Raw genomic sequence first — 16,331 nt, forward strand, 5'->3', positions numbered from 1 at the left:
TGGAAGGCTGGGGGGGGGGGGGTGGGCACTTGCAAGGCTCCTGAGCAAGGAGCTCTCTCATAGGCTCGGTGCTCTCATAGGCTCCTCTGGCTTTGGAGGGGGCTGAAGGTCATTTTTCTGGGGTAAACTCCAACTGCTGAGGGAGATCGACTAGAATTCATCCCTACAAAGCCCTGACAGGTGTGGCTTAGTTGGTCCTGTGTTGTCCCACAAAGTGAAAGGTCCCCGGTTCGATTCCCGATCAGGGCACATACCTGGGTAGCCGGCCTGGCCTCTGGTCTTAGTGTGTGCAAGAGGCAACAGGTCGATGTTTCTTTCCCTCTCTTTCTCCCTCCCGTCCCCTCTCTCTAAAAATAAATAAATGCAATCTAGAAAGAAAGAAACAGAGAGAGAGAGAAAGACAACAAAGCTGTTAGGAATGTGCCCTGGGTCAAGAAACAGGAATAATGAGGACCGGGCATTGTCCTGCTGGCCCCGCTCCCAAACGTGGCAGCAGAAGCAGGGGTGGAAGACAAATGCTCTGGGAATAAAGACTGTTTTTGGCTGGAGCCTTCTTAGTCCAGTGTTTCCTTCTAAGACAGACACCCCAGTTGCCCATCAATATTCTTTCCTCTTCCTGGCTAAGAGAATCCTGACTTGGGGGAGGGGAGAACAGTGAGGCAGAGATTGCCAGCTATTCATGAAACCCACATCCTCCTTCTCCTGGGCGCAGGGCTGGACCTCCTTTCACAGCCTGCCTTGCAGGAGCTGTGACCATGTGACTGAGCCCTGGCTAAGGGAGTGGCAGTAGAAGTAAACCGCCACCTCCAAGCCTGGTCCATGGCTCCTCCCCCACCACCCCAGGCTCCTTCCTCTGTGCTGATTTCAGAGCCCCGGCCCCCAATCACCCCTGGAAGGAGACCCTCCACGGATCAGGAACAGCCATGCTGGACTTCACGTGAGCAAAAAATAAGTGCCTGTCGTATTTGTGCCATCAAACACATTTGGTTTGTTTTTCAGCAGGGAGCCTGTCTGTGCAGCTCTGTGCCCGGCTAAACACGCACAGGGCCGTTCTAACTGGGAATGGTCATGTGACACAGTTCTGGCTGTGAAACGTCAGGGGAAGTCTGTTGGGCGTTTCGAGGGAAATGTCTGCTTTCCTGAGAAAAGGTACCAGTGCGTCTGGAGCCTCCTTCCCGTAGCAGCCACTGTGCCGTGCTGAAGGAAAGTCCAGGGAAACAACAGAAGTGTCGGGCCAGGCAGACATCAGCCGTTGCACCAATGCCAGCAGCCACCTACCCTCACACATCTCGTTACATGAGAAAAACAAACCGTTAATTGCTTAAGCCACTAAAGGTAGTGCTTTCTGTTACTTGGAGCCAAACACAACCCCAGCTCCTTTGAAGCCTCTCATTCATTCACTCACCCGGCCTTTACTAAGGCCTATTTCATGCCAGTGCTTGGGCCACGGATTGAAGATTTAGAAGGGAGTGGGGGTGGCCCTGCCCTCCCGGAGCTCCCAGGGGCTGGGGAGGCAGGCCCATGAGTGGACAATCCTGAAGCAGGGGGCACTGGATACTGTGATGACGCACGATGTCCCAGGGGAGTGTGAGCACTGGGTGGTGGGCAGGCAGAGGCAAGGAGCTCCCACCATGCGCACAGAGCAAACGAACACTCCTCAAGCTAAAAAGCCAGTCAGAAGAATGTGCTTTGCTCAGCCAAGCCAACTGCAATTACTCACTGTGCGGCGACTTGTTCAACACCAGCAATTAATGCAACTGTTTCAAGATAATCAGCAGTCTTTAGAGCAAGATGCACAAGAGGAGAAAGTAAAAAAAATCGTACACCGTTAACTGAGAAATGCCAGAAATTACGGGAAGCGAGGATGAGGCAGCCTTGCTCGGGTCTTCTTGCCTGCTGACGGTGACTATCTCCTAAAATGTAATTTCTTTCTCAAGGAAGACACAGTAATTTTTCACCTTGAAGACTGAGGAAAACAACGACAACAATAGCCCACGCCACGACCTTTCACCCTTTCACCGTACATGTCCAGCTCCGGTTGTTCAGGTCTGTGTTTCCATTAGGAGCTGTGATGGAGACAGACAAATTGGCGACAGAGGATGACCCCTTTGGGAAAAAAGAGGCAGCCAAGACCAGGGAAGTCAGAGCACCTGGGGAGCCACTTGGAAACTAGGGAAAATGTTTTCCTCCTTTTAATTCAATTCTGCTTACATAACAAATAAATAATTTTTGAAAATGAGTAGCATTATTTGCCATTTATTTTCCAAGTGTGGGGCAAGAATTTAAAAAAAGAGAGAGACAAAGCCTCATTGACTTCAAATTTCAGTAGTTTGAACATGAATACAAAGAAGCAGGCTCCCCATTAAGAGAATGGATGATCAGGTTTCCAGGCTGACCGCCAGCTGATCAGTCTGAAGGACCCTGGTGGAGAGCAGAGCAGACGGTGTGCCAATCGCACTCCCCCAGCCGAGGCGGCTCAGGCTCCTGAGGCACCATCTCAGGCAGTGCTCCTGTGCTCCGCCCATCAGTGGAGGCCCTGAGCCAGCAGCGACGGCAGGGGCTCGGCCGGCACGCTGCAGGCGGGAGTTTCTTTGTGGGACACAGGGAGCAAATGAGGATGAGGTCTGAGAAGGAAGGACCTCCCTTTCCGGGACCAGTTTATTAAACCCAAGCCTATCAACACAGTTTCCCAGAGACCTTCCCACCAAGGAGGTTCCTGCTATGGCAGACACTGGAAATACGGCTGTCTGGCCCTCTGCCTCGGGTCCCCTGCTGGCCCCCTGGAGCAGCTGTACCATTCCTCTCGCAGAGAACTGGGTCTCTGAGGGTCTGGTGGGATTCTGGGGCTGCTGAGGAGCCGAGTCCCAAACCCATCAGGGCAGTGTGCTGCCCACCAGGACCGAGAACGGCGCTGGCAAACCACATACTGGGCTTATGGTCTCACAGCACACTTCCCACGAACAACCTCGGGCCAAGAGTGAGAGTTAAAACATTAACCGCCAGCATGTGTCAGACACACACCGGTCAAAGAGCGCCTGTCCTAAATAGCTGGCAAGGCCACGTTGGGCCAGTGTGTGCCAGCTGAAGACCATTCTCCCTCACCCACCATGGCCAACCCCTCACAGGCCATGCTCCAGCCTCTAATGGCCACGGTAGGTGGCCAAGAGCCAGATGAGTGCCTAGGAGATGTCTGCACGACCATTCCCGTCCTTTGTTACGAACTGAAGTATATCGTCCTCTGTTCCGTGAGAACAGAGACTGTGTGTCTTAGCCATTCTCCTATCTTCATTATGTCAGTGCAGTTGGTGGCCCCAAGGAGGTATTTTTAAAGAACGAATAAATAGTAATAACAGCATGGACCACGTGCAAGGCACTGTTCCAAGTCCGTGTCACGTACAATCTCATTTCAGCTTCACAACAATACCATGGGGTAGGTGTGGTTATCATCATCCTGGCTTTACAAATGGGGAAACTGAGGCACATGGAGGTTAAATAACTAAGTTGCCCAAGGGTACAAGAATAGTAATGGTAGACCCAGAATTCAAAGCCAGTCTAGCTTCAGAGTTTACACTCTGAACTACTGCAACGTGCTGAATATGCCACCAAAGTCAGGTGCTCTAGCGTTAGGAAGTCATCAGCAGAGGACGTCTGACAGCCACAAACGGGAGAAATCCTCCCAGAGGGTTCTGGTGGTGCTGAGTATACACTGTTTCTGTTTATTTGACTTTTAAAGAAAACTGACACTTAAGCAGGAGACCCTATAATTTTTAAGTAACTATGTAACCACATCTGGTTATCAAGCAACTGTAGCAAGACTATCTAGGTTTACATAGTATTCTCTGCTCACAATACATGAATTCTAGGGGAAGCCTTTTCAACACCCTGTGGTCCTGTCTCCCCATCTCTAAGGAGGTCCCAGACTTGCTGGAAGGATTGCACAAGGTCATGGACATGGTTGCCTACTTATATGATAAGGTATTGTATAAACATAATGTATGACATAATGATTAGTATATTTCATTACAATGACAGGTCAAAATTTCTATACTAATCAATCTATAACTGTCAAAATTCTATACATGCCTATACTTCTATAAAAGTTCTTATTTATCTCTCCACATTTTAGTAACTGTGTAAAGCTTAACAATTTATTTCTACCAGACTGTCTCCCTTCATTGTTATCGCAGAGCTTCCATACATTTCCACTATAACTTTAATAACTTTTCTCTACCTTAATCCAACTGCTTTGTGCACTTTAGAATCATAAAGAGTTAACGAGGCAGCAAATGTTTTAGTCTAACTTTAGATTCTCCTATTAGCAGACGACAAAATTAGCAAGCGAGAGCTTCATTTTATTTTATAATTAAAAAGCTCAAAATGATGTTGCTGTAGCTCTGAAGGCATGAAGTTTGGGGCTGGATCCAAGAATGAAGCAGGTCTGGGAAGTCAGCTCGCCCTGGCTGGTGCGGCTCAGTGGACTGAGCGTCAGCCTGTGAAGGGTCACCAGTTTGACTCCCGGTCAGGGCGATCGACGTTTCTCTCCCTCTCTTTCCCCTTCCCTTCCCCTATCTCTAAAAATAAATAAATAAAATCTTAAAACAAATTCAGCTGTGGTTCTGTTGTTTGGAAAGACACCTGCCTCCATATAATCAAGGGGAAGAACAAATGGTATTCAAACTATTCACAAATTTGATATGAAAACTCTAACCACACATAGGAGTGGAGAGGAGGGGAGGGTTGGGGGTGTGAAAACCAGGTGCAATAACTTCCAACTGAGCCTCATTTTTAAACCCCTGGTTTCTATGTTATTGATTATAGATCTCTCCAAGGAGTCTGTTAGACACTGAGGCACAGAAAGTGGTAAGCAGACGACAAAGGGATGCCTAGTACTACAGAAACACGAATGCATAAGTTGGGGAAGCGACTGTGAAAACAAACAGGATTTTCAAGTTCCTACAGTTGCTACCAGTAGATGTTTGCATTGCACAAACTCTCCCTCACCCCCGGGACCAGCACAGAGGCAGCTCCACTGGTGTGTTAAATGCGGATGCACAGGGCTGGGGGAGAAGGGGGAAGAGAGGGAGGGAGGGACAGAGTGATGTACAGGTGACCCAGCCGAGTGGATACAGGAGCAGGTGGCCGCTGGGCTGCAGGAACTACCCCACAAGGGTCCTCTAAGTTCTTTTCTCAGTGTCTTTTTAATCATTAACTTCCTCCTTGCTCTGGAAGAGAGCTTACTGGCCTGTTTCTTTCCAAAAGCCAGTGGCTTTCCCAAGCAAGGCCCTAGCATTCAGAGCAGCCTGCTGGTCCTGGGGGTGGAGGCTAGCAGGCTGGAGTCTGTGGCTCAGTTAGACTACCCTGCCTTTTGGACTCAGAGCAGACCCTGCAATTCATTCCTGGTTCTCAGGTGCCTTCTCATAGCTGCCTTGCGTATCTCCAGGCCCTAATCCATCTGCAAGGATGGATTCACAAAGAGGCCCCAGGAGGCTGCTTCTGTCAAAATGTCCACAACCCTAGAGGAAGAGAGCTGGAGCCTCTTCTTCACCCTCTAAGTGCAGGTGCACAGGCCTTCCTGGCTGCCCCTCCCTTTTCCACTCCCTGGACTCACCCTTCAGCATTTTAGGTGTATGGTGGCTTCCCCAGACCCTAGTTGCTTAAGCCATCATATCCAAAGAGGCACAGCCCTCATTCAAAGACTTAAAATGGCTCAGTGCTCTCCCACCTTGGGAAGCTGAACTCTCAGCTGTCTTTCAAAGCCTAGAAACCAGAAGGGTGGACCCAGCAAATCTTATTTCAGGTGACTGCAGGGCCATTTCTCCTATCAGTGATTTTGCTCTTAAGGTAACCCCTACACCAGCACGTGGGCACAAGTCCTAATCCACCAACCAAGAACCTTGTTCCAGGGTGGAAGTCTTCCCCTCTGAATTTTTAGGGCCCTGGATATTCTCTCATCTTCCCCACCCCCACCCCACCTCCAGACAGCAGAGTCAGTCTCAGTCCCTCCCTCCCTTTCTCACCCAGAAGCTGCAGGCATTAATTAAACCTCTTCTAGAAAACAGATTTTCACCAGCTGCAGGAATTCTGGGTAAGAGCCAGACCTGGAGACAGAGACAGTCTGGGTAAGAAAGATAAGCCCGTGAGAGCCGGGAACCTGTGGGCTGTGCAGGTTCCTGCATCCAAGTGACATTCTGAATTCCAGCTCTTCCTGGGCTCCTGAAGAAAAGGAGCACGAGGTGCTCCCACCCCCTCAGCCTCTGGCTGTATTCTCCAGGGCTGACCTTTCACACAGCAGACGACTGCACTTGGCTCCATCTGCCAGCGGCTCACAGCCGCCTCTCACAGAAACACCATCCAAGAGCACCTGCCTCCTCCCCCCAGCCGAGCTGCAAACCATATTGCCAGAAATGTGCGTGAAGGGGCACTCCCAGCTCTGCATGGGAAGCAGTTATTTGGGGTGCGCTGCAACTGCTGGAGGGGCGATGGTGCAATCCGAAGCAGCTGGCAGGCTCCACCAGCGTAACAGGTCTCCAAGTGCTTCCTCTCTCCTGGGCAGGCTGAGGGGCGCAGAAGGCAGCTGTGGCCACAGCTTAGGACCCTATTGGTTAAGCTGCGGAGGACTCAGCTCTCAGCAAACAGCTTTAGCCCCCCAGAGGGCCCATCAGGCTCTCACCCCAATTCTGGAACGAGGACAACTAATTTCCTTCCTGGAAATTCTGGAGGCCCCGCTGAGGTTAGAGAGACTCAGCTGTCGGAGCCTAACCCATAAATTGAGCGCGCTGTCCCAGATACACACAGAAATGAGTTTGTCTCTAGTGAGATTATAAATGTGTGTGTATCTGTATTGAAAATTTGATGAATTTAAGGGCAACATTTTGAAAATGGTTCAGCACATTGGAAAAACATGGGTTAGAGACTCAGACTGGATTCAAAAGGAGGATCCTTTTTTTTTTTTGACAAACACTGAGTACCTACCACTTAGAGGGGGCCAGGCTGGGTGCTGGGGCCACAGAGAGAGTTTAATCCCGTCTCTGGCCAGTGTGGCATCCAAGAGTCAACAGCTCATCGCAGAAAGGAGTAGTTAGTGCTGAGGAGGTGCCCACGGGAATGTGTGGACACTCGGATGGATCTTCTGAGCCCCACTGTGACCTGGAGCTAATTACTTATTAATTCACCATTCAAGGGTGAATGAGTATTGAGCTGATTGCTATTCAAGCCAATCAATAATAATAATAAAAAGTTACTGATGCTGCAGTTTCATAAATGCTTAGAGAGCTATTCTCCAGAGGCCAGGTGGTTCATCCCATCCCTGGTGCCCAAAAGCAGCCTCCCACGCGTCTGTGAGGGTGGGTTGGCCAGGAGCCAATCCCTAAAAGAGATGTACTGGGAGGGGCAGGCTCACGCCCTGGCTTTCAGGCTGTAACCAAGCATCTCTACCTCTCAGGGAACAGGAGGCTTGTCAAACCATCTGCGTTAAACTCTCTTCCCACAGAAGTCCAGACTGGGCACCAGCACCTCTGAGGAGGAGTTGTCGCCAAGCCCCGGCTGCAGGCAGTCACGTTGCAAGGCTGGGCTGGGCACTGGCTGCTCCACACAGGGCTCATCCAGGGCCTTCTCCAAAGAGCAACAAATGTCCCCAAGTTGAGAAGCCCCCTTGGCCACCCACCTCACACTTCCCCCTTCGAACCGATCTGATTCCACACCTCTCTTGATTTCACTTTGTGAATGCTTACAAAGCAACCTTGCCCTCAACGAAGACCCTGAACCCCCCAGACGGCGGTAGCTTCGCTCCCTCGCTAGCCGAAGCGGGAAAATATGGCTCCACAGCCGCTGCACCGATAATCCTTTAACCATCCACAGGTACAACCTGAAAGACTCCTGCAGCCACAAAGCAACCTGCTCGAAGCAGATGCAATTTTGTGTGTGACAAAGCCAGCTTCTTTAAAGGACCGTGACACATTCAGGTTCACGAGCAAAAGCAACGCCATGTGGTCAGGAACACGCAGTCCTAACCTGAGCTTCCAGGCAAGTCAGCCCCTACACGGAGCGACCCCTCTGTGGGACCTCAGGACGCCCGCAGGCGCGGGGCGCAGGTGGCTGCCGAGAGGAGCCAGCCCCACCCCCAGAAAGGCCGCGCAGAAGTTGTCGCCGCCTTCTTACCTGGAGACGAGCGGGTTCGGAACTGCCCGGGAAGCGGGACCCAGGGAGCTCGAGTTGGGGCCAGAATCCGGCGGCAGGAGCGCGGGGCCGAGCAGGACAGGGTTGGAAGGGCGGGGACTTGGGTGGAGGCAGGAGAGGCCGGAGAGGCTCGGGACGGAGGGAGGGAAGCGGGAGGTAGTGGGTGGCCCAGGCACCCTCCGGGATGTAGGGGGGCGAGAGCTTGGGGAGCGGGCGCTGGAGCTTGGCGAGGAGGCGAGGGCTCGCACAAGGGGTGCGCGGGGGTGGCTTGGGGATGGGGGTGGCTTAGGGAGAGGGAGCGAGTCGGGCTAGGGTTTGGCGAGGGCGCAGGGATAGAGGAGGGGGCTTAGTCGCGGGGTTCAGACCCGGCGGAAGCCGGTCCCAGCACCCCATCACTCTCCCACAGGAGACACTGCTGGGTCGTCCCGGCCTCGGCGCGTCCAGATGACCCCCTCGGTCTCACGATCCCAGACCCTCTTAGCATCAACGGCGATCACCCGGCCCCCGGCCTGTGCCCCGCTCACCGCCCATGATCCCGGCCCGGCTCGCCCCCCGATTCCGCGGCTCTGCAGCTCCGTGCGGATTCGACGCTGGCCGCCTGCTGCTCCTGGCGCTTAGGAAGGTAAGGACCGCGCAAAGACCGCGGGACAGCGCGACAGCCCACAGCGCCCCCTGTAGACCTCGCCGCGCTCTGCGCTCGGCCCGCCCCTCACCAGGCGCCCTGGAGCTCCGCCCCGGAGGCGGCGAGGCGCTGCGGCCCGACGGGGGAGCAGGATTCAGAAAGGGCTGCAGAGAGGACTCTTGACTCTTTGATGCCAAACGCAGCCCCCAAAGACTGGCCAGTCTGCAGAGACCCCGGCGGGCGAAAGCTTCGGTAACGGGCGTCTGAGTGCGCAGGGACCGCGGCCACTTTGCACGCAGGGTTTGTGCGCGCCTCACTACGCGGGACGTGGGATCAGGGAATTACTCCAACGCTCGTCTGGGTCGGGGTATACAAACCCGGCCCCGGGCGGGCCCCTCGTGTGGGCGCGTTTGGGCAGCGTGCGTGGCCTGGCGCTGCTTTGATCACGGTGTTGGGCTGGGCGCGTGTGTTAGGGGTCTGCCACCGCTGGGTGACTGCTGCCGCGCGGACGCAATCTGCCACGATTCTCGCCACTCTGTCCCCCATCCCCCCTTCACCTACTCCACGCGTCTCTTCCGGTGCCGACCACATCCGGCCCCGTGGAGACCTGGCTGCCACTCTGTTTCGGGATGGGCTGCAGGCTCCGCGTAGATAACCGTCCCCAAAGCCTGCCTCCCTGCGCGGCGGCTTCCTCGGAGGCTGCTGAAGATTGACACAGCATTTGGCCTATTTCTGTAGTTCTGCCATCCGAGAGCTGAGCTTGATTTTATGCCATATCTGTGGATCATTTCTTTCAAATGTAGGCCTTAGGTGTCAGAAGCCTACAGTGACCCTCACGTGCCTTATGCGGCCTTGAGCAAAGTAGGCACTCACTGGTTTTCACCTTCCAGGCACACTTCCTGGAGGAGCTAGTCATTGGCCTCTAATTTCACTCCTGTGTTCATGGCTCCCAAATCGACGTTCTACGCCCACGTATTTTAACCCATATTTCTACCCACTCTCTGGTTTTCTGCTTTGAACTTCCCATCTCAAACCAGCACTTCTTTTACCAAATTCTCTCTCTTCCCAGCTCCCAAACCCATCTACCCTGGGATCGCACCATTCCCGCAGCCACCTGGGATGTCTTCTTCACCTGAAGGCTCAATGTCCAGTCAGCGTTTGCTTCCAAACCCAGCAAACCTGCCCTTCTCAGCTCATTTCTGTGATGCTACGCTGCCCGCAGCCCTGTCCTGCCCTGTGTGCTGACACAGTCCCTCCCAGTGAACCATGCATCTCCCAGCACAAAGTACTGTCCTCTTCAGCATCACCCAGCCTTTCCCACCCGGCTCCCAGTCCCCACCTCCATACCCAACAGGTCTTCCCAGCTGCAGCCTCCTCCTGATGGTCCTCCCACTAGTTCCAGGCTCCACCCCTTGCTGGAGCTGCCTCCCTCTTCCCTGTAGGGGTTAGCCAGGACGCCTTCTGCTGTAAATGACAGACAACTCAACTTGCTTTAACAAAAAAAGAACTGATTGGCTCATGTAAATGAAGAGCCCAGGATTCAGTTCGGGGGACTGAAGACCAGGGACTCTCCCTCAGCTTTGCTTCCTTCCACGTGAACTATACTCTCAGGCGCCACGTGAGACCCCAGCAGATCCAGGCTCAACCTCACAGCAACAAGTCTGGCAGAAAAATGGCTTCTTTTTGCCAACCATCCCAACAAACCTTGGGCTTGATTCTGATCAACAGGGTGGAGTTACCTGTTCATCCCGCTCTCCCAGCCACTGTGACGCCATAGCGAGTGGTTCCCCCTCTCTCAGCCACCTTCTCTTCTCCCTCAGGGAACATACCGCTGCTCCTGGATCCCTTCTCTGTCGCAAAGGGACTAAAGGTGACTCAGGGACACCATATGGAACCATGTCCACACAAAACATGCCACACCACCACTTCACTTTGCGGTGTCAGCACAGGGCATCCTGGGGCAGAGTTCCAAACAGGAAGTGGGACACAGGAGCTCTCTGCTTTCAGCTTCCTCCTCAACCTGCCTGGGATGTCTGTCTGTGTACCATATGCCTCCCCAGGTTGAGACCTGGCACAGAGGTGGCCTCAGGCTCCTCATGGAACCTGGCATACTCTCCCTAGACTCATTCTCTCCAGTCTTCCCTCACCACCCCTGTTCCCTGACAGCTTCTGTGCTCCTTTCCATTCTGGAGAAGGTGTCCCTTCCTGCCTCCCTGTGGACTTTGGGTTCTGAGTGGTACCCACCCTCACCCTGCCCTGCCCCTCAGGGCAATAACACCTCATGGCTGAGCCATAAAAGAGGAAGCAGCTATAAGAAAAGAAAAAGAAAAGGGTCCTATAGGGAAAATATACCATATTTTTTGGACTATAAGACACACTTTATCCGCTCAAATTTGGGAGGAAAATGGGGGTGTGTCTTATAGTCCGAATGTAGCTTACATTTACATTGGTGAAATATTATGTTATTAAATATTTTACCACATTTTTTGCTTCAGAAAACTTTTTCCTATTTTCCTCTAAAACCTAGGTGCATCTTATAGTCCGAAAAATACAGTATATGGGAAGCATCACAAGACCATTAGCCCCATCCAACCTCTTTCCTTTGTGGTTGTTGAGGAGGTAGGATGCAGCCAGTGGCCATCTGGCCAGCACCTGGGGAGGCCGTGTCAGAGATTGTAGCTGACCCAAAGGGAAGCCAAGTCAAGAGATAGGCAGCTTTCTGTCGTGCCTGAAATCAGCATGACATATCCAATAAATCTGCTTCCCCCCAAACAAATTAGAACTGGTTTTCCTGTCACTTGCAAGCAAGAGAGTCCTGAGTAGTCCAAGGCCATAGCTCAGTGCCTGGCACATTGGTCCCTGCATCATTATTCATCTGATGGAGGAGCAAGCACGCCTACTGATGACTGTAAAACAGTAGAAACAGAAAAATGCAGTGTCTTTGGCTCATAACCATGGTCTCCCCTTCTGTTCCTTGCTCCTTTGTCATGTCCCCATACATATCTTGGCCCCAGGGAAACTCAACATTCATTGGGAGCTGCACCCACCCATGTTATAAAAATAGTCCCAGGCTTACTCAAGTCATGCATATGCATTTACACACGCAATCCCTGCCTAGACAGAGCAGATAGGAACAGGGCCCATCTTCAATTCAGTTTCAATCCGTTGAGCAAAAAACTGAGCAAATGTTTACACAGCCTTCTTTGATGTGTGCTGTAGGCTTAGAGAAACAATGGGCTTCTGTCCTCACCATTAAAGGGCCTTCACTATGGAGGAAGACAAGTAGTCTGGGACAGGGATGGAGGGAACAGCAATATCAGGGAGTTCTCTGGGGGAGGGAGCGGGGTACTTTATTTGGACCAGGCTCTAAGTTCCAAAGTCTGTGCTACCTGCAGTCCTGCCTTACAGTGGAATTATACATCTGCACAATGCATTTTATTTGTGTCCACTACAGTATCTACGTTATAAATATATTTTAAAATTCCACCCAGGATAGTGTGGCTCAGTGAGGACCTGCTAACCAAAAGGTTGCCAGTTGGATTCCCAGTCAGGGCACATGCCTGGGTTGTGGGCCACGTCCCCAGCAGGGGCCACTCAAGAGGTAACCACACATTGATGTTTCTCTCCTGCTCTTTCTCCTTCTCTTCCCCTCCCTCTAAAAATAAATAAATAACATCTAAAAAAAAATAAAAGAAAATTCCATTTACCCTGGATTTTGTTTCTCTAATTATAAAAGGAGTGCCCATTCCTTGTAAAAATGGGAAAGTAGACAAAAATAAAGATGAAAATAAAAATTATCTATAATAAATTTGTGTTGATTAACATAGTAGATCATATCAAACTCAGATATAAAAAGAGGAGATTGTCCCATGCATGCTTCCACACCGCTGCTGGCAATCCCAGGGTTAAAGGTTATTTTTTTGATTCTTGCAAAAATGCTGGACTCTCTCCCTAACACATGTATATGTTTAAACACTGCAATCTGAGCCTCTCAGCTCCAGGGTGGCCTGTTCTCTATTATTTATGTATGCATGATTCATTTTCTCAGCTACCAGCTGCAATCCCTTCTCCCCATCCCCAGCAGACTTCTTATATTGTTCTAGCCCCTTCCCCTCCTGAGAGCAGCTGGGGCGGGGGAGGGGGGGGCGCAAACTCATTTTACCACTTTTCTGGGTGAAAATTAGGAAGGCAAATTTGGAAAAACAGAACACAAAATAGCCATGTTAAGTAAAAATGAGATAGCTCTTGCACCTGACCTTGAGAAAGAAAAGATCATGAAGAACTGAATTTGCTGAATCATAGTCTAAATATTCATTTTTGCCCTCTAAACTCTGAGACCAACCGAATGATGTTGCTAAGGAAAAAAAAAAAACAACACTAGATGAACTCACAAAAATCTCATCAAGAAATCACAAAAGTACAAGGGTTTGGGCCATCTGTTTCGTCAACAAAAGTGCCTGGCACATACTTTATGAAAATTGGATGAATGGGTGAACGAGCCAAGAGTCCATCCCTCACATTTTACAATTAGAAGCCAATCTGAAAGGAGACTAGAAGAGAGTTGGAACCTGCTGGAGCTTTCTGCAGTCCTGTGGCCCCTTGGGTGGCAAAAACTGAATTCATGAGAGAGCTGGAAACCAGATTACATCCCAGACTTCTAGTTAGCATCCAAAACAGAAAAGATGGAAGTTGAGAACAGCCTTAAAATGCTGAAAGGAAGTCATTGCTGATGCAGAATTCTCTGCCCAGAGGAAACAAGAAACGGGGTAATCTACGTGTTCAAAATCAATCACAGTGACAATGGGCGAGCCAGGGCTACACTTCAGGGTCCTTTGCACTGAACTGCAGTATTGCCTTTACTGTGTGTGTGTGTGTGTGTGTGTGTGTTTAAACCCCTGAATGAAAAGAAAATATCTCAGTATTCCACAGAGGAGTTGAACAAATTGATCCTACAGTTAGTTTGAATGCTTTTGAAACTTGCCTTCCAAAGCCAGTTGGGGTCCCTCATTCTCTCAGTACGAAGTATTCAGGTTACTTAAATTTTGGAGCCCTGCTGAGCTGACTTGGGTTCTGAGATCCTTTGCCTCCAGCCCAGCAATAGAGATTGAGCAACAGACCAGAAGATTCAATTGCTTACTCAGTGATTTCACCTGAGCCTCCTTACACAAACTCCATCATGATAAAACTGAATACTTTATCTGACATTCAGACCTGGCGTTTCCTATTCTAGAATAGGAAACACCACCTCTACTACCTTTCCTAAGCTCCAAACTAGGGACCCCTCTCTCCTTCATCCCTCATATCTAGTCCTTTTCCAAGTCTTGTGAATCACATCCTCTAAATATTTCCCCACTCTGTCCACTTCGGTTCTTTCCGTCACCACCGTAGTCCAACCCACTGATCACTGTCTCTCAATATAGAGGAATTTGCACTTTCCAGAATTTAATATGTGAAACCACAAAACATGCATACTTTTTTCCTGGATTTTTTTTCACCTAGCATCATTATTTTAAGATTCATCCATGCTGATGGGTGTATCAATAATTTGTTCAATTTTTTTGCTGAATAGTATTTCACTGTAAAATATACCACAATTTCTTCATCAGTTGATTGACATTTTGGTTGTTTCCAGTTTGGGCTCTCACAAATGAAGCTGCTGTGAGCACTTGTGTACAAGTGTTGACACTTGTACCAGTGGACACATGCTTTCGTGGCTTTTAGGTAAACATCTGGGAAAGGCACAACTGGGTCGTGTGGTAGGCGTATGCTTAACTTTTTAAGAAACAGCCAAACTCTTTTCCAGAGCCATCCCATTTTACACTCTTTTCAGTAGCGTATAAGAAGTCCTGTTGCTCCATATCCTTACCAACACTTCATATGTCAGTATTTCAAATTTCAGGCACTCTGATGAGTATGTAGTAGTATCTACACTGCGGGTTGAATTTGCATTCACCATTGTTTAATGATGCTGAGCATCTTTTCATATGCTTATTTGTCATCTATATAATCTTCCTTGGCGAAGTTTCCAAATCTAAACTTTTTTTTGGACACAAAAGTAAGTCTATACTTTTAAACTTTGTTATGTGGGACCAGAGCATCCTTGAGTCTGTATCTGATTTTGCTCTACTCCTGAGATAATAAGCTTCTGAGTACTCTAACCAATTCCCTATATATTATAAAGTATTTCCATTCTAGTCGGTGGAAGCACCAATTATTCCCAGCTCTATGTAAGCCTGGATATCAGAAATCTGCTTCCCTGCCTTTAGTGGGGACTTAACAGATCCCTTCCACCCAAGAAACTAAAGCAATGTTAGGTCTAACTGGCTAATGGTGTTCTAGCCGCTCCCTCAGTGCCTAGGGTCATGTTCTCACGCATCTTAGAGGCAGCAACGAGCTAAACACCTCTAACTTCTTCCTCCTTTGCTTCCTTCTCCATGTCCTTCATACCTGGCTCCAACACCCAATTCCACTCCCTTGGACTCTCCCCTCCCCAGGTTGCAAAATGGCACATGACAGAGCAGCTGACTTGACCATAGGTTGGGGCGGGATGGGCAGCAGGCCTGGGACAACTGTGTGCTCTGTGCTGTCCTGGAAAACCAAAGGGGGCATTGACCCCAGTTTCTCTGGAAGAATGAAAGGCCAGCATAACGGCAGTGTGGAGGGGTGGGCAAAGAATGGAGGTTGCGAGAACCCTCCAATCACCATTCATTCATTTGTTATTGAGTGCCTAGGACATATGCAGCACTGTGTGGGGTACCTCAAAGACAACAGCGAATTGTCACTGCCTGAGCAGCTCCCAAGGCCTGTCTAGGAAGCCATGTGTTCAAACAAGCAACAATCGCCATGTGATTAACGTGGGTACAGCGGAAGAACATAATCCTGTTTCACGGAAAGGGTAAAAGTAATGGCTAGAGAAGTTAAATGACATGTCCATGGTGATCCAGCAACACTTGGTGGTTGAGTTGTATAAAATTAAGGCCCCGAGCAGGCTTTCCCCCACCCTCTCTCAGTCTTCTCACCAGTGCAGCCCACCCCCCACCCTCAGACAAGAACCCTCTGGCGGGTCAGAACTGTCCAGCCTGCACACTGTGACATCGTGATTCTTCACCAGGCTCCTCTGTTCAGGTCCCAGGTCCCTGAGCAAACCACCCAGAGGTCAGCTCCCACATGGCTGACTTGTCATCACAGTGGGCCTGTCAACTCCTCAGATGACTCTCTGAATCCATCAGAGTGCCTTGCACATGCCTGGCGATCAATAAGTGCTGATCAAGTCACTGTTAATGAATAGAGATGGCTTCATCAGGGAATATTGATGAATTTGAGACTCCTGCTGGCTCTGGACAACAAACCAGGGCTTTTGCCAAAGGAAGCAGAAAAGAGTTCCCAATGAGCTGGATGTATTCCAGCACTCCCCTCCATGGAGAAATCTAATCAGATTTGGGGGTGTGAGGGTCTCTCTGTTGTCATGGTGACTATTAAAAAAAGATTCTTCTTTAAAAGCATCCCAGACATCAAGACTCTGAAGTAATGGCCC

The 16,331-nt window shown here is 50.2% G+C and overlaps 1 protein-coding gene and 1 long non-coding RNA gene across 6 annotated transcripts in view; one reads left to right on the forward strand and one right to left on the reverse strand.

The window, feature by feature from the left end:
* The window catches only part of PXYLP1 (2-phosphoxylose phosphatase 1), a 73,487-nt gene extending 63,713 nt beyond the window's left edge, over positions 1-9,774 (reverse strand). Inside the window, exon 1 of one of the 4 annotated variants that reach the window (XM_053929463.1) lies at positions 9,175-9,774. Coding sequence is in view for 1 of the 4 variants with exons in the window: in XM_045192146.2 (XP_045048081.2) it covers positions 8,700-8,706 (7 nt within the window). In the remaining 3 variants the exon portion in view is untranslated. Of the gene's footprint in view, positions 1-8,157; positions 8,237-8,699; positions 8,795-9,174 lie in introns of those variants that run through there. The other 3 variants (XM_024556399.3, XM_045192146.2, XM_053929462.2) reach the window with 3 other exon arrangements.
* Positions 8,170-11,958, forward strand: LOC139441126 (uncharacterized). 2 transcript variants are annotated; one of them, XR_011651545.1, is made up of 3 exons: positions 8,170-8,258; positions 8,582-8,797; positions 9,867-11,958. It is a non-coding gene; the product is annotated as an uncharacterized lncRNA (long non-coding RNA). The 2 variants fall into 2 exon arrangements; XR_011651544.1 differs by lacking the exon at positions 8,170-8,258 and adding an exon at positions 8,316-8,428.
* The last annotated feature ends 4,373 nt before the right edge of the window (positions 11,959-16,331 follow it).

Source organism: Desmodus rotundus, chromosome 8, assembly GCF_022682495.2.
Source record: "Desmodus rotundus isolate HL8 chromosome 8, HLdesRot8A.1, whole genome shotgun sequence".
Classification (NCBI taxonomy): Eukaryota; Metazoa; Chordata; class Mammalia; order Chiroptera; family Phyllostomidae; genus Desmodus; species Desmodus rotundus.